We start from the raw sequence: 22965 nt of genomic DNA on the forward strand, positions 1-22965 counted from the left end.
AGTCAACTAAAGGCCTATCCAGATGGTGTGGAATAAAAATGGCTTTGTCTACTTTGTTTATAGCTACACAAATGGTATTTGGTTTCACCAGCCCATACAAAGTGTGCCGTTCCATTGTCCTCAAAGAGCCAGCCTTTCATTCGGTGTTTCTTTTCTTTTCTCCAAACCACCAGCTAACGTCCTGGAGGGCGACTCCATGGATCAGGACGTCGAGAGCCCAGTGGCCATTCACCAGCCAAAGTTGCCTAAGCAGGCCAGGGATGACCTGCCAAGACACATCAGCCGAGATCGGACCAAAAGGAAAATCCAGAGGTACGTGAGGAAAGACGGAAAGTGCAATGTTCATCATGGCAACGTGAGGGAGACCTATCGCTACCTGACCGATATCTTCACCACCTTAGTCGACCTGAAGTGGAGATTCAACCTATTGATTTTTGTCATGGTTTACACAGTGACCTGGCTCTTTTTTGGAATGATCTGGTGGTTGATCGCATACATACGGGGAGATATGGACCACATAGAGGACCCCTCCTGGACTCCTTGTGTTACCAACCTCAACGGGTTCGTCTCTGCTTTTTTATTCTCAATAGAGACAGAAACCACCATTGGTTATGGCTACCGGGTCATCACAGATAAATGCCCGGAGGGAATTATTCTCCTCTTAATCCAATCTGTGTTGGGGTCCATTGTCAATGCATTCATGGTGGGATGCATGTTTGTAAAAATCTCTCAACCCAAGAAGAGGGCAGAGACCTTGGTCTTTTCCACCCATGCAGTGATCTCCATGCGGGATGGGAAACTGTGCCTGATGTTCCGGGTAGGGGACCTTAGGAATTCCCACATTGTGGAGGCTTCCATCAGAGCCAAGTTGATCAAATCCAAACAGACCTCGGAGGGGGAGTTCATCCCGTTGAACCAGACGGATATCAACGTAGGGTATTACACGGGGGATGACCGTCTGTTTCTGGTGTCACCGCTGATCATTAGCCATGAAATTAACCAACAGAGTCCTTTCTGGGAGATCTCCAAAGCCCAGCTGCCCAAAGAGGAACTGGAAATTGTGGTCATCCTAGAAGGAATGGTGGAAGCCACAGGTAAGATGTGTTCTATCCTGGGATGGCTGTGGGATAGATGCTCACTTTAAACTGGACCTGATGTTCTTATCTATTACAAGATCTAGAATACTGAACCTCACTCAATATTGACAACATCCCCTTGCTTCATGACATAGTATGCCTACGTGTCTCACCTGAAGTATATCCACCAAGAAGCCTAACCATTTAGTTTTTAAAAGCCCTTTGGAAAATAAATTAATGAACAATGAAAAATCACCATATAATATATTTTAAGTCTCCAAATATTTACCTAAATTAAACTCTGATCTGTCTCTAAAGCATGTTTTAAATGGCCTTAAAACATTGCTAATTTTAATACTCGAGGTTATTTATTACCAAGTTAGGAAGAGGAAGTTAAGCCTTTCAAAGGAAGCCTGACAAACTGCTTTAATAAAAATGCAATCTCACCCATTCTTTGAGAGTCATTTATAAGGCCTATAGCATTGGTTTTTCTTTTGTATGAAGTGAGTGCCTAGTATCTCTCCACATTCAACCTGCTGAGCTCCAAGTAAGTATAAAGATGCAGACAGTAAACAACTCTAGCAGAAAAGAAAAAAGTTGAAGATCCATTCATCTTAATCCCGCTGGCCCTCCTGCTGTTAATTGCTAATCATTGGGATGTTTTAGGGAAGATGATCTGTTCAGGAAATAGAGAAAATGGTCTGTTTTTACTGACATCTTCGCTCATGTCTGAAATTTGCATGTTACACATCCCAACAGCAAAGCAGGTTCTGCCCATGTTTGTATGTAACATCCCCCAAAACAGAGCCATCAGCTAGGACTCAAAATAACCATAGTGCCTCACAGGGAAAGCATAAACCAGAACCCTAATTCATTAAGGCCTTTATTCTTTGAGGTAGTAATAGTGTCTTTGGGGTCCTTTTTCCTGATACCATCAGCTCTTTTATGCTTTTAAGTCTTCAGCTTGAGATTCAGGTGGTTTATATTGTCTGAAATTGCATGACCAGCAGGCTGGCCCCATGTTCTTCATCAACCTGTGACAAGTAACTTAATCCCGTGATCCCTTTTAGGGAAAAGCCATTGGTCCCATGTTTCTACCTCCCTGTACCCAACAGGCAAGGTCACAGCCTCTAACAAATTTCCCTTACGGTGGTGGTGTGAAACTTTTGCTATAGGGTTTTTAAATGCAGCAAACAGTGAAAACATGAGGAAAGGGCTTTGCATGGAGCTCAATGGTAGGGGCAGTCTCCTTTCCACAGAACAAAAGGCACAGGAACCTAATCGGAAAGTAGCTTTAAGGAATAACAAAAGTCTCTGTTGCAAAATAAGCCGTGAGTGCTCCAGGTGTTAACAGGGCTATCTGCACCTTGAGCCTGATTTGGGGGTGCATTTCTGAGGCACTATTTGGGTGGAGGGGAGGGGAGGAGGCAGGATAGGAGGAAGGGAGATAGAAGGGAGAAGTAGAAGGGAAGGCAGGGAAGGAGGAAGGGGAGAAAGGAGAGGAGGAAAAGTGGAGGAGGGAAGGAGATAGAGGGGAGGAGGGAGGAGAATGGAAGGCAGGGGAGGAAGAAGGGGAGGAGAGAGACAGGTAGGGGAGGAGGGAGGGAAGAGAAAGGAAGGAGGGAGACAGGAGGAGGGGAGGCTGAGGAGGAGGGAGGAAAGAGAAATAATTCAAACAGCGAGCTGTCACTTTCCTACAGACCAGAAACTTCCCCAACCTCAGCTGAGCACAGGGACTCTGGATCCCCCTAGCGGCCACAGAGCTACAGCCTCTGACACTATGAACTGACCACTCAGGATGCAGTTTTTCTTTTCGCTTTTCACCATAAATTCCCCCAAGAGGACCTGAGAGAGGGCAGTGTCTCCAAGCTCAAGAAGCAAAAACCACTGGAGACGTACCCTCTGGTTACTGATGCTAATCTGAGCTTTAAATTGTGGGAGTTAAGCTTTGTGTTCCCTCAAACCAGAGCCCCATCTCTGTAAAATAAATGAATCTGGAATAAGCAAATTATCTTTGTGATGTCCCTGAGTCAGAATTCTCCCTGGGGCAGGCCCTGTCTTTCTGATGACAGCTGGGAACGAGTGAGCCTTTCCAAAGGGAGGAATATGGTTTTCTCGGTAATTAACAGTGATACTTGCCTCTGAGCACCGTATGGCCTTTCCACAGTTTTCATAGAGAAATCTGAGTAGTTACCAGCAAAACCAATCCAAACGCTCACCCCATCCCTGGGAAAAGGCAACTGCTACTCATTGTCTTTTAAAAAATAGTTTTCTAATTTCTAGACTGGGGGGGGGGGGGTTCTAGAAAGTTCTGGAGGTGTCTGGAAACTGGAAGTGTCTTGGTCTTTTCCTCAGGGGAATCGTACAACTCAGTACCCCCAGCACAGCTGATCTCTTACTACGCTTCAGCAGGATACTGTTTCTTTGTGAATGAAAAGCTCAATTAGGATTTATGGGCATTAAACAGGCCCTTAGGGGAGAAAAATGCTTCAATCTCTCAAAACCACAGGAAAAAAAAATGTGAACCAAATGCACACTCGAGGAAAACAAATTCACACGGATCTAATTATTCATTGTAGAGCTGGACTGGAAATCAGGAGCCGTGATAATAGCAAGCTGACACAAAACAGCTTCCCCTGCGCTCATCACCTCTTTCAAAAATGTCGCAGTTGACCTTAACCTGCTGTGCTCAGTGGTCTCCACGAGCAGGCCTTCCAGGGAGGAGGGGAGGCCCACATGGCCACCTTCACGTGGTGCCCTCTTCCCTGATAGGAAGCAGGCATCCTGGGCACAGGATGATCCCAACACGGTGTTTTCCGGAGACCCGAGTTGTCCCTCAGGAGGCCACCTGGGTCCTTCTGTCTGCTGGGAGCTCAGGCCTGGTGCAGGCGAGTGCTGCTCTGTGGATGCACTGCCTTCCAACGCCAGCGGCATTGCAGGGTCAGGTTCCATTTTTAGAAAATGAAAGTGGGCTCCTTGAAGGCTGGAAGTGAGCCCCCCTTTCATGGCCTTGAAGGGACTGCACAAAAGACAGACCCACGCCCACGCAGAACAGCCCCGTGTCCTTTGTGAATGGCTTTGCCCTGGTCCCGCCTGAAGTCAGAAGGGACATGCCAGGCGACCTTTCAAGAACCTTCCAGTCATGTGGTTCTATTTTTGAAAATGAATCAAACCCTGGAAAATTCTGACACCAGCCACTCAGACATCTAGGAGTTGGCTGTGTCTCATCTGCAGATATATTTTTAAAGGGGGCCGTTTATGTTCCTGACACATGGGCGATTTTGAGATAGTGGTGTTTACAGAAGGTTTCATAGCTACGTAAACAAACGTGCTCAGCAGCTGTGGCCCATGTGTGTTAAAATAGTAAAGCATGCATATAGACTGTTATTTATAGAGGGCAAATGGGCCTCGAGGCAAGATGACAGCCACGCAGCGCTGGGCTTGCTGCCAGTCAGCCCCCACTACGGCCTTGCTGATTGATGAACTTCCACATTTACCCCCAGCGATTATACAACTGCGACAGGCAGCACTTGCCCACTCCTCGGCAAATGTGCCTGCAAGGATGAGTCCCCATTAAGCCTTTTGGTTATTTTACACTTCTTTTGATGGAACCTATCAGACTTACACAAAAACAGACCCAGTAGTATCACTAACCTCTGTGTCCCCATCATTCTGCTCCAGTGATTATCAATTCAGGGTCAAACTTGCTTCCTCTGTATCCCCACTCATTGGCTTGCCACCAGAATCACATCATCTTCATCTGCAAATATTTCAGTATATCCCCCTAAAAGATAAGGATTCTTTTAAAAACATAGCTGTCATACATTATGACACCTAAAATAATGACCAATAAATTAAGATCCAACATCTACCAAGTGTTCAAACTTCCAATCGTCTCTTACATGTCACAGTTTTTTTTATTTACAATCAGCTTGTTTGAATCAGGATCCAAATAAGGTTAACACATGGTGATTGGTTGAGATATATTGTAAGCCTCTTAATCTATGAGTTTCTTCTTCCATCTCTGTTTTTTTTTTCTGATAAGTTTTTCTTAGAGAAGATAACTTCTGAAAGATTAAAATACTGCATAGAACACTGGGGAAAGTGGAGGATGAAACACACCAGAGAACACTTTATAGACAAGGAGGCAGGGCTGATTAATCAGAAGTTGCCATCTGGGAGTTAACAAGGAGGACAGCCAGTGTTCACTGGAAATAGGTGAAGGCAACCCATCACCCATCCTTCACCACAGAAAAGCTCAGTTCTGTCACTAGTATAGTTATTCCCAGGCAGAGAATTTTAGTCACATAAATCACACCACAGATCATAAAATTTTTGAGTTGGAGGGAATCTTTGCCTATTTTACAGATGAAGAAATGGAACCCCAACAAGACCCGTGACTTGGCTAAGGTCAAATAGCCACTAGCAGGGCAGGACCTTGAAAGCCACAGCCACCAATGATGTTGTCGGGCACTCTGTGTTCAGTGCCCTTTGCACCATGAATGCTGCTGATTCATGATGATTCGGCAGAGAAATGCACCCAGAAAAGACATCTGATATTTTTCTTTTTTTTTTTTTTTTTTTTTTTTTTTTTTTTTGAGACAGGGTTTTGCTCTCGTTGCCCCGGCTGGAGTGCAGTGGCATGATCTCAGCTCACTGCACCTCTGCCTCCTGGGTTCAAACGATTCTCCTGCCTCAGCCTCCTGAGTAGCTGGGATTACGGGCATGCACCACCACCACCACACCCGGCTAATTTTGTATTTTTAGTAGAGATAGGGTTTCTCCATGTTGGTCAGGCTGGTTTGGAACTCCCCACCTCAGCTGATCCACCCACCTCGGACTCCCAAAGTGCTGGGATTACAGGCATGAGCCACCGTGCCCGGTCAACAACTAATATTTTATGTGCAGATGACTGGTATTAATGTGCCCTCTTTTCTTTTCTCTCACCATTAGTTCTTTTCCTTTAAGGTTCTTCTGTTTCCAAATGTTATCAATTCATTTTTAAATTACGTAGGTATCGACATGAATTTTAAACAACCATATATCAAAATGAGATGTACCACAAAACAATTCTGAAATCAAAATTAAATAAGCATTGTCTACAAAAATACCCCTGGAAGAACATGATGTTCTGTCAGGTCTGATTTCCAGGCACATTTTTCTTTACTGTAATCAAAAATGCCAATCTACTGTAGCAGGGGAGAATATGAGATTGCAGCCTTTGAAAAGATAAGACTGCTGTGGGTAAGCATCACCATGCTCTGAAACTGTTTCTAGTAAGGATATTTCATAGCCGCTACATTTTTCAAATCTTATTTTTCTCCTGTTGATAATTTACTGCTGATCCCTCCATTGCCAAGCCATTATCTCCAATTTTACCATTTTTTATCTTAAGAGTTATAACCCCAACCACCCAGCCTGGGAAAAGAGTTAATTGGTGAGCTCTGAAATGCTAAGAACTTGGGTGAAACTCTTCATAGAGGCACCTTCCTGGAGAATCTCTATAAGAAGTGATTTTTTTCAATTTAAAGACATGAATATGTTTTTCCTAGGTCAAAATCTGCCACCCGTAAATCAAGAAATCCAGCTCTCCTTTCTTTTTGAGCATTAAGTGTAACTCATTTATTCAGGGCTTCCTTCCAAAATGTCTATCTCAATATAATATATCCCAGTAGTGTCATTGGCTGGCTGGGTAAAAACTGGTGACAACTGCTTCCCAAATATGGTAAACTCTCTATAATCCTCCACAGCTTGGGGACACTGTGTTCTGGTTCACCAAATGTCTTAACAATCGGATTTTGGATGCTACGGTGCACACATAGAGTCTTAACTTTTCTACCACCCCTTCCAAAAGGCAGGCTACTGTAAGAAACCTAGCATTATAACTCCACTAAACATTCCCCATACTTTAGAAGACAAGGAGTCAAGGTCACCATATATTACTGTGATTGAAAAAAGGAAAAATTGTTCATTGTTCCACCAGTACCAGAAAATCCATTGTTCTTCCTTCTCCAAATGGGCCATAAGAAGCCACTGAATTAGATGCTCAATAGAAGTGAGTGATGATCTCTCAGTATATACAATGTGGAATTCAAAGCCATTGGACGAAATTGGACTAGCATCTAAATTTAGCTCAGACCCAAACTCTAAAGTCAATACTCATCTTGCAAAGGAACAGCATCATCCAAATTAGGAGATGAATGTCAAATCGTGTGAAGCCTCTAATTAGCATATCCTTAAACAAATAGAGTTTTATTATTTCCTAGGGCATTCAGTAATACAAGTGTGGACAGCAGGTTGCCAGCAAAGCAATTTTACTCAACAATTTCTAATGACCGGAAGAGGATCACTGGGGAAAGCTATGTAAATTATTCACACACACACACGCACACAGATACTCCCCCACACACACACGTGCATACACATGTACACACAAATACACATGTATACATACATGTACACACATACACACATGCATACACATGCACACAAGTACATAGACACATATACACATGCACACATACACACATGCAACATGTGCACACACACACACGTGCATACACATACACACATGCATACACATGCACACGTAAATACACATATACACACATGCACACGCAAATATATATACATCTGTATACACACATACATGCACACACATGCATACACATGCACACACATACACATATACACACATGGATACACATGCACACACATATACACACACACACACACACTTACTAAACAGCTAAGCAGCCTGAGGTGCTGCTTCTCCAGTCAATCATGCCCTTGCTCCACAGTGGCACACCCACCCACTTGTAACCTTGTTTGTTATATTAATTACTTAGTAAGCTTCTTTTTCCAAATTAACCTCTCTCGGCTATAGCTCAGCTCATCTGTGCCCCTTTGTGTCATTTACAGCATCAGGCCATCCTGGGTTCAACCCACAGTTCTTCCCTTCCCTGCCTTACGTAACCTCTGTCTGTCTCCATTTCTTCAACTCTAAAATGGGAACAATAATGGTACCTACTCACGGGTAACCTTTCAACCCCCTGAATTCCATTAGAGCAGATCATCTCTTCCTCTATAGACCACACAGGCGAAAAACAAGAAAGAGTAAAGCTTTGCAGAGACAGGAAGCCAGGCAGTAGGGAGGCCCAGTCCCAGCGAGCATCTTCATTGTCCCCGGGGACCTTGCAGTTAGTGCTGTGATAGAATGACAAATGACTCCCCTCTAAAACCACTCTGAATAGTCAAAACAGCGAGTGTTAACCTGTAAGCACCAAGCCACACAGTGCACAAGCACAATGCAAGGGTAAAAGCCAGCCTGGCCTCTGCCCCGACTACCTGCCATGAATGACAAATCAATGGGATCTGAATTAATGAGAATCACTGGACTCAGTCAGAAAGGACTTTGCATTCCTATAGATAGTAACGTCTCATCATTCCAATTTCTGCCAAAAGTGGACATGAATGTAGATTACTCCCAGGTCTTCTGAGGCAACTGTTCAGTGAGAACAAGACTAATCGTTTACATTTGAAAACAATATGATTTCTATATTCCCATTTCCTCTCCTAGATTTTTCATAAGAATTCTGAGGTATCAGCTGATGTTCCAATTTAGAAAATGCATTTCTGTGCTGTTAACCAAATAATATTTACTTTCATGGTTAGTTCTTATAGATACATCTGCTTTAAAGTACAGCTATACTTCAACAAAGTGGACAGTAAATGTGAATTTCTATGTAGCCAATTTCATTATTCTCTGTTTACATAGAAAGAATGATAGACACTGTATCAGTCTGATTTGGCTAAGTTATGCTGCTATAACAAACAACCCCAAAGGGTGAAAACAGCGGTTTATTTCTCATTCGCACTACATGGCAGCAGCAGCTGTTTACAGCCTGTTTTCTCCAAGACGCAGACTGAAGGAGCAGCCCCTACATAGGACACACTGTTCTTATGTCAGGGAAAAACAAGAGACAGGGCCAAACACTCGCATCTGCTCACAATTTATTAGTCATAACAAGTCATATGGCAGTGCCTGATGTCAATAAAATGGGTAAATATAATTTTTTCACAGGAGCTTCGAATAAATCATTGAGAGCAACAATTTCAGTCTACCACAGATCACCTCATGGTTTTGAAAACCAGTAGGCTGAGTTGAAAAATTTTTTGTGAGTTAGGTTTTGAAATATGTGGTAGTCATTAGCGTGTTCACCAAAAATACCCAGCTTTCATCCTTTCAGACACATATTAGATTGCATTTCCCTATTCTTGTTGAACAGGGCTATGCAACCAGTAGTCCCATCATCAATAGAAACATTAAGAGGTGAGTATCCCTCTGGTGGAAACTTTACAAGCCAAAATGTGTTCCCTTCCCACTTCTAAGGCTCTCATGGAAGCACATGTCACACAGAAGCTTCTGTCCTCCTGACCCTTGACTGGCTTTGAAGAGTAGACCCCAAGCCAAGTTCCACGTGACATATAGGATGACTGAGAAATAACCTTATGTTGGGTTAAGCCACTGAAATTTGGGTTGCTTGTCACCAAGGTAAAATCTAGCCTATCTTGCCTGATATAAAATGTCACATTAACATTTTGACAAGTTGGCCATCGTATACTGCCAAGCATACTAGACTTGCCAGGAAATGAATCTGTAGCTGGCCACTTTGAGAGCTTCTCCTCTAGCCTTTAAATTCTTTCTTCACTAGTGAAGACTGAGATCAGACAGACCGAATTCAAATTCTGTCTCCACTCTTGACTATCCCTGTGATTGAGTATATCACATTCCTAACCTTCACAAAATCTTTTTTTTTTCCCATTCTAAAAAATGGGAATGATACTTGTACCTACGAAAAGATTCCACGAGATAATCATGCACATCCTTCATTGTGGAGCCTGGTGCGTAGTAGGTGCTCAATCAATTAAGACAGTGACACTATGATTCTGTGAATCATACTGTTCTCATAGCTGTCGTTCATTTCGTGCCTAATGGATGCCAATTACCTTGTTAGATGTTTTGCATGGATTATTTTAAATCTTCAAAGCAATTCTGAAATGTGGGTACCATTCCCATTTAACAAATGAGGAAGTTGGCTCTTGCAGGGGGATTGGGAAGACAGTAACTTGGCCAAGGTCACCCAGCTGGTGAAGTGATAAAGCCAGGATGCAGTCTCAGGGCTGCCCCTTCCCCAGTCTATCTGCTCCAGTGCCCCTCTAGAGGAGCCTACACAAATCCTATGGCATGTTTGAGGAGCTCCAAGATAGTGGTTATTGATTCGAGTTCATTAATGCACCGACAACTATGGCTCAATGATATATAATTTCTTGATTACAGGCCATGGCTTCTCCACGGGGCTCCCCTTTCCTGACTGCAGGAGGCAGGCAGGAATGATCCAGTCTTGCATAACAGTTGGCATTGAGTCCCTTGAAAGGGCAGTCTAGAGGCTCCCACCCCCCAGTTCTACCCAATTCAGTGTTATCAGGTGACTGTGCCAGTTGAAGCTCTGGGTTAACCCCATCGAAAATGCCCTGGTGCCATGCCAAGTATAACCCAAAGTGCAACCAAGCGGCCAGCTGACAAACCCTTAAGGGAAGAAAAAAAAAAGTTTAACATTGAAAGGGAAAAATCAATTTTGACTCTGGATTCCCTGCCAGAAAACACTATAATAAAAATATATAGGCTTTGATCAGCCTAATTAAGCTCGGCTGGGGTTTCCATTCCACTGCAAAACATTCAACAAGACCCTTTTTGGAGATGATGATGATGATGACGACGACTCATACTGAGACCATCCTAGGAAGATTTTAATTATTCATCTGCTAAGTAAATACATTTCCTTAAGCATGTTTTATATAGTGTAAATATTAATAGAAATCTGTGAAAGCAGATGGATAATGTAGGGCTTAATGAATAATGGGATTAGAGGAGAATGTACAATAGGGGATAGCTGAGATGGCTACACTGTAGAGACTTAGTCTAAAATAGACTAAGGCTCCATTCACATTGGCCCAAAATTAAGTATGTTTAATACAACTTGGAAAGCTAAAGTAGTGATAAAAAGTAGGGCTTTGTTTCCTTAACATACTCAGTAATGTGTACTTTATGTTTCCTCAAACAAAGTCGGAAAAGGTGTACAACCTCAGGGGAACAAATATGCTGCTGGTTCGTGATCCCCCTAGATGATGTTAAGAATTCATGAGGTCCGACACAGATTGGTCAAGAGAGATTTTCAAGCACTTTCCTGGTCCCTCCAGCAGAATTTCTTTTTGTTCCCCCAAAGGGACCTCAGCATGTTCAGCATGGCCTGCAGACTCTGTGTCACCCCATACCCCCAAGGCTAGGGGAAGAGAGAGGTCATATCTGTTAAGCCAACAACAGATGGGTCATGACTACAAATGAGAGGGAAGGCAGCTTGAGGGGCCACCCACAAACCAGGCCCAGCAGGGCAAGGCGGGGCTGGGTTCCAATACAGCTGCATGGAGTCACATCCTGGGTTTGGTGGACGAATTAGCAAAAGCCTCATCTGTGACTGGATTTCTCATCCCCGACATTGAAGAGGTTCAGTGTGGGCACTTAGAGTTCCTGTGCCAGCCAGGCAAGGTGTCCTCCACTGCCACATCGAAAGGTAGAATGGCACAGTGGCGTTTCTGTCGTTGAGTGCAGTCTGACACGTACTTGACCAGGTACAGGGAGCATCTCATGAACAGTGAGCACCCATGACCCAGGAAGGTGGTGGCCCAGTGGAGAGGGGGCACGGAGGGTGTTAGACGTTTTGGGCACTTGCCTTCAGGGGGTACCTGTCACATGTCTCACCCTAGAGTCTCTTATGATGAAACGAAATCCATAGATGTAATATGAATTTAATTTAAATGTTTAGTCTTTGTATCTTCCAACCCACCAAACTCATGATTTCTACTTTCTTCCCTCTCTTCAGTCTTTCAACACCACCTCCCCCTTAGATAGCAACCTGGTCTCATGCTTAGTTGAGAAAATAGAAGCACTCAGACCGAACACTGGCATCTTCTCACGACCATTCCTGCCACACACCTGGGCCTCTCCCTCTTTCCCATTCCTGCCACACACCTGGGCCTCTCCCTCTTTCTTCCCCCCTGTTGCTGTGGAGCCCTGTTCCATCAAGGGCCATCTCCAACTCCCATTCCCTCAGCCTACTCAAAGACTTTTGGACTATAAGCACCCTCTTTCTTTCCTCCATCACCAATTTTTCCTAATAGTTTTATTTCCATCAACATCAAAACATTCCCTAATATCCACCACCTCAAAGAACAAACAAAGAAAAACAAAAATATACTTCTTTTGGTGCCACGTCCCTTTCTAGTGGTATCCCATTTCTCAGCTCTCTTTCACTCAGGACTTCTAGAAAGAATCGCCTGTCCTCTCCTTCGCCACTTTCTTAGTTCCCATCTCAAACGGGCTTACCTTCCCACCACACCACCAAAACTCACTAGCAACATCCATCCTGCCAGATCCAAAGACCCCTCCACTGTTCCTGTGTTCCCTGGCCTCTCCACATCATTAGTGCACTTGACCACAGCCTCCCTCTCCAGCACTTTCTTCCCTGGCACTCATGACTCCCCTACTGCTTTCCCTTCTACCTCAATAAGAGTGCCTTTCCATTCTCTTCTGCAAGCTATTCTCCTCTTCCCAAAATGCCTCAGAGCCTATTCCAACCAGAGTCCTGTCCCCCACTTTCCTTCTCAGCAACTTCAGCACTTGGCTTTAATTACCATCTTTTTCTATGTGACACCAAATTTCTATCTTTAGTACTAACCTCTCCCCTGAGCTCTGCACTCAAAGATTTAAATGCATACTTGGCCTAACAAGCTTGTACAACCAGTATGGCCAAAGCAGAAGCTAGAGATTTCCCAAGTCCTCTAGAGTCTGTTCCGCTCTTCATCTTCCCCAGGGCCATAAATGTTATGATGAGCCATACAGTGACTCAAGTCAAAAACTACAGCGTCATCAGAGATTCATCTCAGTCCCTTACCATGGAAATCCTATGGGTATTACTTCCAAAATATGTCTGTCTCTACGGCCACCATCCTAGATTAAGTTGTCAAAATGTGGAGGCCGTGACGTTCAACTGGTCTATCTGCTAATGACCACGCTACCAAAGTTCACTTGGCACAGAACAGCCAGAGCACCTTTTTTTTGTGTGTGTGTGAGACAAAATCTCACTCTGTCATCCAGGCTAGGGTGCAGTGGCACGATCTCAGCTCACTGCAACCTCCACCTCCCAGGTTCAAGTGATTTTCCTGCCTCAGCCTCCCAAGTAGCTGGGATTACAGGCGCCCACCACCACACCCAGCTAATTTTTGTATTTTTAGTAGAGACAGGGTTTCACCATATTGGCCAGGCTGGTCTCGAACTCCTGACCTCAAGTGATCCACCCGCCTCAGCCTCCCAAAGTGCCGGGATCACAGGCATGAGCCACCATGCCCAGCCCAGAGCACTCTTAATAAGACATAAATCAGAGCAAATCACCTCACTTGCTTAAAACCCTCCAGTGGATTTTCACTGCACTTGGAAAAATCCGTGGCCTGTAAGATCCCCCTGGCCTGGCTCCCGCCTGCTTGTCTGCTCTTACCTCTAACCTCTCTCCCACCACATGTTGCAGCCACACGGGTTTCCAATCCTGAGCACAGAGATCTTGCTCAGCAGGTCTTCTCTGATCACCCAAGAGAAACTAGCTCTCTGACCACTGTACCTCATACAACGCTGTGTGGCACTCATGGCCAGCTGACATTATCTCATTAATTTAATTATTACCAATTAGAATGTAAGCTAAGTGAGAGCAAAGCCTTGTCCTGCTCATTGCTATCCTCTCAGTACCCAGAGCAGTTCCTGGACCATAGTGGGCCCTGGATAAATACATAGGTACAGAGAGAATGAATGGAGAAATAAATGAGTGAAATCTCCTATGTGGTCACAAAGCAGACCGGTCTCTTAAGCACGTAGAAAAAAAGTCTTGAGTCACTTAAAATTGCCACACACACACACAAAAAAGTTAACCTGGTCTTAGTCAAACCTGAAGCCTCTACCTTCTGGCAATGGGAATAACTCCAGGCAACCAGTTCCAACCGCCTCCTCCCTGTCTCCTTCAAGGTTCCCTTCCTCTACCTGCAATTCAAAACCCCAGTGGTTCCCCAGGGCTCTGTGCTGCACCCTGAGGGCTTCCCTTCTGCACATTTTCCCAGGCAATCTCTTCCTGCCTCTGGGCACCACCTCTGTCAGTACAGAGGTAGTTCCCACAGGCACAGCCCCATGACTCTCTCCTAACCTACAGACCCAGGCAGCTGTGTCCTCCTGGGCATCTCCATCGGGGTGGCTCTCAAGTCCCTAAAATATAATGTGTCCTAAACTCAGATTTGCTTCCTGTCATGCATTACATATCTTGAAAGGAACTTTGTCTCCCAGGTGCCCAGGTCCGAAATGACCTGGCCGTCATCTTGTGCTCTTCCCTCCCACGTGCTCCACAGCCCAGCTATTCCCATGGGGCTACTGCCAGCCCATACGCTCTCTTATGCAAATGAGCAAAAGGCATCCCTCCTCGAGACACTCTACTGCCATCTGCTGGGAAATCTGTGTAATAGGTCCATATAGCTGTACCCCTTAGATGTGGTGAGTTGTGCAGTGTACATCCTGCACAACCATATGAGGCGGCCCTGGCTAAGCTTGTCCATTCCATCTTGTACCTGTCTCTAGTACCCAAACATCCTTTCCTCTCAGGGGCTTGGCTGCTGCCCTGGTTCATGCCACCAAGCCCTCCTGCTGGACCATTACCATGCTCCATACTGATCTCCCTAAATGTAGTCTCTCGTTTTTGCAATTCCCTTCCTCATGATTGTCAGAATAAACTTTGTAACATAAAAATCTCATCCCCTCACTCCCCAGTTCAGAGATTCTCAATAGCTTCTGAGGAGCTAGAGAATAGAGAGCAACCACCTTTGCCTGTCACAGACATGCCACCTCTCCAGGTGTCCTGTCCTTTGCCCCACTACCTCCATAGGCTGCAGAAATTCCTGAATATGCCATGGATTATTTCAACCCTGGCCTACCCATGTGCTGTGACATCGTCTCTGCCTAGAATACCCTTTTCCATTACCTTTCCAATAACTCCTGCCCACAAATCTCCCTGCAAATGCCACCCCTATGGAACCTTTCTCAAAAGTCCTCCCTCTGCCTCTGCTGAGTTTCTGCAAATCTCCATGATGTCTCATGGGTGACTGACCACATGTGGGTGTCCTCAACAGACTACACTTTTGAAGATAAAGATTATGCTTTTTTTTTTCTATTCCCAAAAAGTAACACAATCTGGCACATGGTCAGTGCTCAATAAAAAGGATGAAAAAAATAAATGATTTTTCTAAAAATAAGATGTGCCCTTTCTAAATACGTCTCAGACCCTCTAAAGAGTTTCCTTTCCACCGGACGCTGTGTAATCTGGGCTCTACCAGTTGTGGGCAACATCTGGCTTCCCTATGAAGGCTGTCATGTCATTTAATGTAAAAATTAAAGACACATTTTACTAAGAGTCTATTCTACAGGTTCCCCTCCCACCCAGTATTCAGCACGCATCTTATAAACTCCATCTGACATAAATACAGAGAGTTTAAAGCAGACATCCAAAAAGCAAACTCGTCCCCAGATTTCAGTCTCAAAATCACACAAGAGACTCTGCCAACTAGGAATATCCCTGTGCCCCTTTTTAAAGTGGGTCTAGTCCAACAGAGACTCTCCAAGGCCAGGAGATTGGACTCTAAGAACAGCCATGCCCCAAGGCTTTCATGCTACCTAATTACGTGCTCAGGGATTCCCTTTGATGTTATCTGATTTCCCTGGCAAATCTCCTCCCCTCTGCCAGAGGAACAAGCTGGCTCTCAGAAGAGCAAAACATGGGAAGGGTGATCGCTTTCCAGAAGTTTCTAATTAATATGAATATGAGGTATACAAATCAATAAAAAATGTTCTATCCCTAAAGTAACCCTTCCCCCTGCAGTAATGGAGGAGGAGTGGGAAGGATGAGCCTCCAGAACCATGCAAAAGGCCTTTTGAAAGGTAAAAACCCAACAGGCAAGGGGGCCGAAGCTGAGGTGTACTCAATCTGCAGGCAAAGACCTTCCAGAACCTTCCATGTGCCTGGCATTGTGCAAAGAGAAAAAGGACAAAGTCCTGCCCTTACGGAACTGGTATTTTAGAGCAAGGATTAAGCAAAGCATTTCCTGTAAAGGGCCAGATTGTCAATATTTCAGGGTTTGTGGATAGTCTCCATCACAACAGCTCAACTCTGCCATGTGTTTATGGACACATATCATTTTCACATGTCATAAGGTATTATTCTTCACTTTGGATTTTTTTTAACCATTTTAAAATGGCAAAATTAGCCAGGTGCCATAGCTCACACCTGAAATCCCAGTACTTTGGGAGGCCAAGGCAGGAGGATGGCCTGAGCCCAGGAGTTCAAGACCAGCCTGGCCAAGATGGTGAAACCCCATCTCTACTAAAAATACAAAAAAATTAGCCAAGCGTGGTGGCACACACAGGTAATCCAAGCTACTTGGGAGGCTGAGGCATGAGAATCATTTGAACCCTGAAGGTAAAGATTACAGTAAGCCAAGATCGTGCCACTGCACTCCATCCTGGGTGACAGAGCAAGACTCTGTCTCGAAAAAAAAAAAAAAAAATTACCTGGGCATGGTGGCACTCGTTTGTGGTCTCAGCTACTAGAGAGGCTGGGGCAGGAGGATCAGCTGAGTCCAGGAGGTCGAAAGACTGCAGTGAGCTATGATGGTGCCACTGCACTCTAGCCTGGGCACCAGAGCGAGATCCTGTCTCAAACAACAATAAAAAAAGTCAAAACCATTTTTAATTCTTTCCTCAAATAAAAACAAATTATAACACAATATGGAATGGAATCATATACATAAGAAAACATTTTCAATGAGGAGGGGACCAGCAGGAAGACCATGAGCCCCCCTCCCGCACGCCCAGCCAGAACCGCACTTCGGATGGGCACCGCATCATCATTGCCAGGATGCAGCAAGGATGGCCCCCGCCTGGAGAAGCAGGGCAGCCAGCATCCATTTCTCCTGGACAGGCAGAAGTGGCCACAGTCCATGAGGAGATGAGATCATTTGCATGTGTATTTGCATTTGCATTCTCCCTGGATGAGAAAATAAGGGGCAGATGAGGTTTCCTGACCTTTGGGAGGAAGATAAAATTGAACTTCTGTTCAAAAGCAGAGATCCCGCAGTAAACAGTACTATTAACATTCTGTTTTCAAAGAAAATGATAAAAGAGCATGAGTGTCTTTGCTTAACGAGTGTTTGCACCAATGCCCCCATTTCCTTTTGGGCTTGCTCTGTCTTTCTTTGGGTGAAAAGTACTCCCACTACTTAAAGTGTCCCAACTCCTCACACCGACATTTATTCTTATCATAAATGCATTTGAACATTAAAGGTCGCAAACTCCACCCACTCCAAAAGAGACTCTCTTTGTGCAAACTCCTCTCTCTCCCACCCCCATTTGCCTAGGAGACTGAGTGTAACTTACAATAATGTACCATCAACAAATATAAATCACACATCCATGCCACACAACCTTATCCTCTCTCAGGCGGTTGTGGAACACTGTCTATGCAGAAAGGCACCCTTAACAAACTCTTTGAAAATGCATCCAATCACACAGATCAACTATTGCCAACATGGCCCCCAAGGAATATTGTTTGAACTTTCTCATCACCAAACCAACCAAATGTGGTTAGTGGGAAGCCCTCACAAAGACCCGAAGATGTGCTTTGGCTTTATTCCTATCCAACTGATAGGCAGGATCTTGGATCAGAATAATTGTAACAAACGCTTGAGTACCAGTAGCACATATGAAATTTCTCAACTCAAAGTCGTTTTCTTCTGGAATGGATTTTCCCTGGAAAACACACATTGAGAATACTCAGCTTCTTCCCAGCTTGCTTTGTTCTCTGTCTTTCCCACCCCACTTTCTATGGCTCCTTTCCCCCAACCAGTCCAAATTCTTCACACCCTGTAAGGTCCAAGCAAGCTCTGCCTCTTCCATGAGGCCTCACAGGGTTCAGCCAGTCCTGTGCTCTCTCCTCAAACCAGCTCAGCTCTCCCCAGCAAGGGGAGCACCCCAGTGGCCCCTGTTCTGTTTCCTACTTCCCCCATGTCAATGACATTTCTCCAGGCAGACTTAAGCCACATGGTGGTCAAACCATCGTCTTATGGTCTTCTCGCTCCCTCCTCCCCTTGGCACCATGCTGAGCACATGAAGACCGCAGCACCTGTTGGTGACAATTTAGGGAGCCTGTCAAGATACCTCTTGGCCTGACTGTGGATCCAAACCATAGGAGAGTTCATTGAGGACAATTTGATGAGTGAATCTGGCTACAAAAGCTCAACATAGCTAACTCATTTCAGATCATGAAATTGATCCTGTTCGCCATGCTACCTCAGGAGCTAGGGGCAGAAGGAATGATCTTCCACATGTTACCACATTTACTTTATCATTCTCTCTAGATATAGACACACATGTAGATGTATCTGTGAATGCACGTATACATGTGAGATTTTTTAATCATTTGAAAGTAAACTGTAGGCATGATGCCACTTTACCATTAAGTTCTTTAGTATACATTATGTAAAAGTGAAGATAGTCTTACAAAACCACAGTGTGGTTATCAAAATCAGAAAATGCATATTGACATAATGCTACTATATCTAATCTGATATAGTAGCATCTGCAGACTTGATTCAGATTTTGCCAATTTTTCCAACCTTTTCTTCTTATATTCTAGGAAATCCCAGGTCCTACTTTGTTGTCATGTCTCTCAATCTCATATTATCTAGTGGAATTCTTCTGTCTTTCCTTATCTTTCATGACATTAATTTTTTTAAGACTATAGACCAGTTATTTTGTAGCATGTGCCTCAACTTAAGGTTTTTAATGTTTTTTTCATCATTAGATTCAGGTTATGTCTGTGGGGCAAGAATACAAAGTGGTGCTGTGTCCTTCCCAGTGCATTATATCAGGAGGCACATAAGGTCATCTTTTCCTAATTTGAATGATGTTAACTTCTATCTCTGGCTCAGATGGTGTCTGCCAGGTTTCGTCACTTTAAAATTACTAGTTTTCACCTTGTAAGAAGTATCTCAGAGCAGGTACTTTGAGGCCATGTAAATATCTTATTCCTCCTCAAACTTTGCTTTTAGCATTCATCGATAATTCTAACCTGAATCGGTTATTTCTATGATGGTTACCTCCGATTGCATGGTTCTTTCTACATTGATGTGTTGGCTTTCAGCTATAAGGAAGAGCTCTTCCCCTCCCTTAGTTATCTATTGATCTATCTATCTATATCAGTATGGATTCATGGATTCCTCTTGTATTCAATGAGTTATAATCTGCTACTTATATTATTTGTGATGCTCACATTTTCCCAGATCTGGCCAGTGGGATCCCCTTCTAGTGGCTCTTTGCCCTTTGAACATAATCATTTTGTGCTCTTCCTTTTTTCTGGCACAAAAAGATGTTATAGGCTCACCTTGGACTTTTTCAGCTCCAGCTCTGGAATCAGACATTTCTCCAAAGATTCCTTGTTCCTTTTAGTAGGGAATGGTCTTTAGAAGCCAAGACATAGACACTTGGTGTACCGAGAAGATATTCATACCAGGTCCCTCCATTTACAAAAGAGGTCAGTTCTGGCCCAGCTCAACAGGCTGCTAAGTACACGTATCTGAACTAAACTCGTAGCTCAAAAACACTGCCTTCCAGAAACTGTCAGGGAGAAATCCCAAGCTCCTCACTCCAATACTTACCAGCATGTTGATCTGGAGTGAAAACATGTAGGGAGGTCTGCATGAAGTCACAGCTCCTGCATTCTTCCAGAAGTCTCAGACCCAGCTCTTAACACCTACAGGAGGATCAAAGAGCCACCCTACACTTAGAAGCCCACTACTTTTATTGAGCTGCATAATGTAAAAACCAGCCCTGTGAAACTGACCCTGTGTCTGCTAGAAGGTGGTGTTAACTTCCCCACCAGCTGCCTCGTTGCAAACTCTCAGGAGAAATTTCTTCATGTCACAGCACTAAGAATAGTTGGACTTTTGCTTAGCCATTGATTTCCTTTTATGGGATGGACACTGTAAGTTCTGTAACAAGCCAGGTCTCCCTTGTGGTTGCAACAATGCCTGGAATCAAATTTATGGTGCATGCAGCAAGATTGTGCATCATTATGGTGTGCATGTTCACTTCATTCCCGGTGCTTTTTAGGACCCTACCCTAGGGGCTACTCTCTCCATAGCACCACCCCTGTCATGAAATAGGCTGTGTTATATGCTATGTATATTAGTCAGCTCAGCCTGCCATAACAAAATATCATAGGCTAGGCAGCTTAAACAACAGATATTTATTTACTAACGGTCTGGAGGCTGGAAGTCCCGGATAGAGGTAGATTGGGTTCCTGGTGAGGGCCTTCTTCCTAGCATGAAGGCCTCCCCACTCTATCTTCACGGGGCCTTTCCTCTGTGCAGGCACAGAGAGGAGGAGCTCTCTTTTGTGTCTCTGCTGGAACTACTGGATCAGGTTCCCCACCTGATACAATCTAATGAGTAGACAGTGGGACGTTTCACCTCTGGGACCTCCTCTAAGTACAGTCACATTGGGAGTTAGGGCTTCAGCATAGGAACTTGGGGGGTGCACAGTTCAGTCCATGACATTACGCAAAGTACTTCTATTCTTCCTGGACCAAGTCAGAGCAATAGTAAAGGGACACAATGTTTTCATCATCACTAAAAGTCTGTAGCCTCCGCATAAGTTCCCCGACACACCGCTGACACCTGGAATGGAGAACCTGACTTTTTGCAGACTAAAATGTTGTAAGGGCCACACATGTAACTTGATCGATGGTGCTTTATCTAAAGTTATGTAAGGCAAAATCCCTATATGTAAAATGTGGCTTCTTATTCCACAGTCAGGCAGTATTGAAAGATACTAAAAATACTAACAGTACTCTTTCTCCAAAGCTGGCCATGCCCCTTCTCTATTTGAACGTGTGAGCTTGTCCTTGCTAAAAGAACCATCAAGGTGGGGAAGGTCAAGGGTCTGGGTGAAGGTGATGGGAGGCTGTCCTGGTGAGAAGCACCAAGATAAACACACAGCCGGCCATCCATGGGTCCAGTCGTCACCTCCACAGCAGCAGAAAGTGCCTTCAGGAAAACTCAGGGCCCACAGGTATCTGAGGCTGCAGTGTGGGGAACACCACCTCTGTCCCAGGAGGGGCCTTTCTCCCTCCAGAACCTTCTCAGCACTTTCTTACTTCCCATGCCCCTCTGGCAGAAGGCACCATTTGCCCAGTGGCTGGCACAAGACAAAACTGTTAGACAAAAAGGCTAGGGAATTAAATGTCAATGTTTAGATAATCAACGTAAAGAAGTTTTATTATATTTGTTCCAATGTTTGTTTTTTAAAAAAATGGTAAATAATTGAATGAAGATAGTGGGCACATGGAAGAAATGAAAAGCGTGAAAAGTATTTATTTCTGCAGGAATGAGTTCAGGTTGAGGCAACAAAGTGGGTACCGCTTGGAGGGAGGGCATGAGGAAGCCAGACTACCAAAAGGTAACAGTTCTATGAAAAACTTCTTTATACTGATTATCAAAGTGTTACCATTTAATCTATTAGACCATTTGTCTGTGGGCCTGGGGAGCTCTGTTCTAGCTCATCCAATAGTGTTTCTGCTTTTATCCCAAAATCATATATCAATTTTTTTAAATTTTCACTATGTTGTATCCCCCACCCCTCCCACCTCCCTTCCTGCCCACTCTCGTCTGAGAGGATCTACGTTCTCAGGGGCGAGCACCTGCCTGCCAGAGAGGCCCAAGGGGCATACGGTGGCCCCTGCTTCTCTCCCGGCTTGTCCCAGATCCACACAGCCCACCTTGAGGCTTTCATTTCCTGGTTCTCCTCCAGGATTCTGTCTTATGGACTCATCCACCGTAGTTCATTCCTGCATACTCCTTCATTCTGCAACTCAGCCAATCCCTGGGCCCCTCCTTGTGACGGAGAAATTTAAGACCCCCATCCTCCAAATGGTGATGTGAATCAAGAGGTGGCAGAACTTACAGTCTTGCTTATGTGACATTGAACGAGTCATTGCTTGGATGTTGCCTAAAACATCAGTTCTATCTTCAAGTGGCAAGAAAACATAGCACTTGGTACCATCTATCTCAGAAAGAAAAATTAAGACATTTAAATAGGTCATCTGATAGACTTCCAAGTTGGATTCATGTTTTTAATTTCCTGCTGTCAAAATAGAGGGATGTTTCCCTCTACCCATTAACCATTTTTAATAAAAGCTTGAAAGCGTTATGGAACATACGCAGGGTGCGACAGTCACTAGTGACACTTTGTAGAAGCTCACTCACAGAATGAGTTTCTTCGTGGCTCTTGTCCACCCAAATAAAGACTTGCTTCAAAAACTGTCCCCTCTTGGTATCTATGTTAAGAGTAAAGCTGAGCATATCTAATCCTACCCTTTCGTTCTAAGTTTAACGAAATAACCATTTAGGTGAGGGGAGTGGCCTTAGAAATTTGGGCTAAATCGATGGTTCCTTGGCAGATGGCTGAGTAATTTGTGGATCTCAGTGGAAACATTTTGTTTGTTAGAGAATGTCACATTGCCAATATTCTGTGTCTCTTTGAAAGTGAATTTGAAAGGTTCTGCCATTTTCCTGATTCACTCCAAAGCCAGAACCTAAACTCTATTTCGGAGAGCAGGAAGGCCCTAACCATGGGGCCCCAACGTCCTGGCAGAAGAGAATGTTGTCTCTCAGGCCAGCACATGTCTAATCA

The 22965-nt window shown here is 44.3% G+C and overlaps 1 protein-coding gene across 2 annotated transcripts in view; it reads left to right on the forward strand.

The window, feature by feature from the left end:
- KCNJ6 (potassium inwardly rectifying channel subfamily J member 6) overlaps window positions 1-22965 on the forward strand; it is a 321643-nt gene that overhangs the window by 215533 nt on the left and 83145 nt on the right. The window contains exons 3-4 of one of the 2 annotated variants that reach the window (XM_055279701.2): window positions 174-1094; window positions 2777-3876. In XM_055279701.2, the coding sequence (XP_055135676.1) occupies window positions 174-1094; window positions 2777-2865 (1010 nt within the window). In that variant the 3' untranslated portion in view covers window positions 2866-3876. Of the gene's footprint in view, window positions 1-173; window positions 1095-2776; window positions 3877-22965 lie in introns of those variants that run through there. The other variant, XM_055279700.2, reaches the window with a different exon arrangement.

Source organism: Symphalangus syndactylus, chromosome 5 (genome assembly GCF_028878055.3).
Source record: "Symphalangus syndactylus isolate Jambi chromosome 5, NHGRI_mSymSyn1-v2.1_pri, whole genome shotgun sequence".
Classification (NCBI taxonomy): domain Eukaryota; kingdom Metazoa; phylum Chordata; class Mammalia; order Primates; family Hylobatidae; genus Symphalangus; species Symphalangus syndactylus.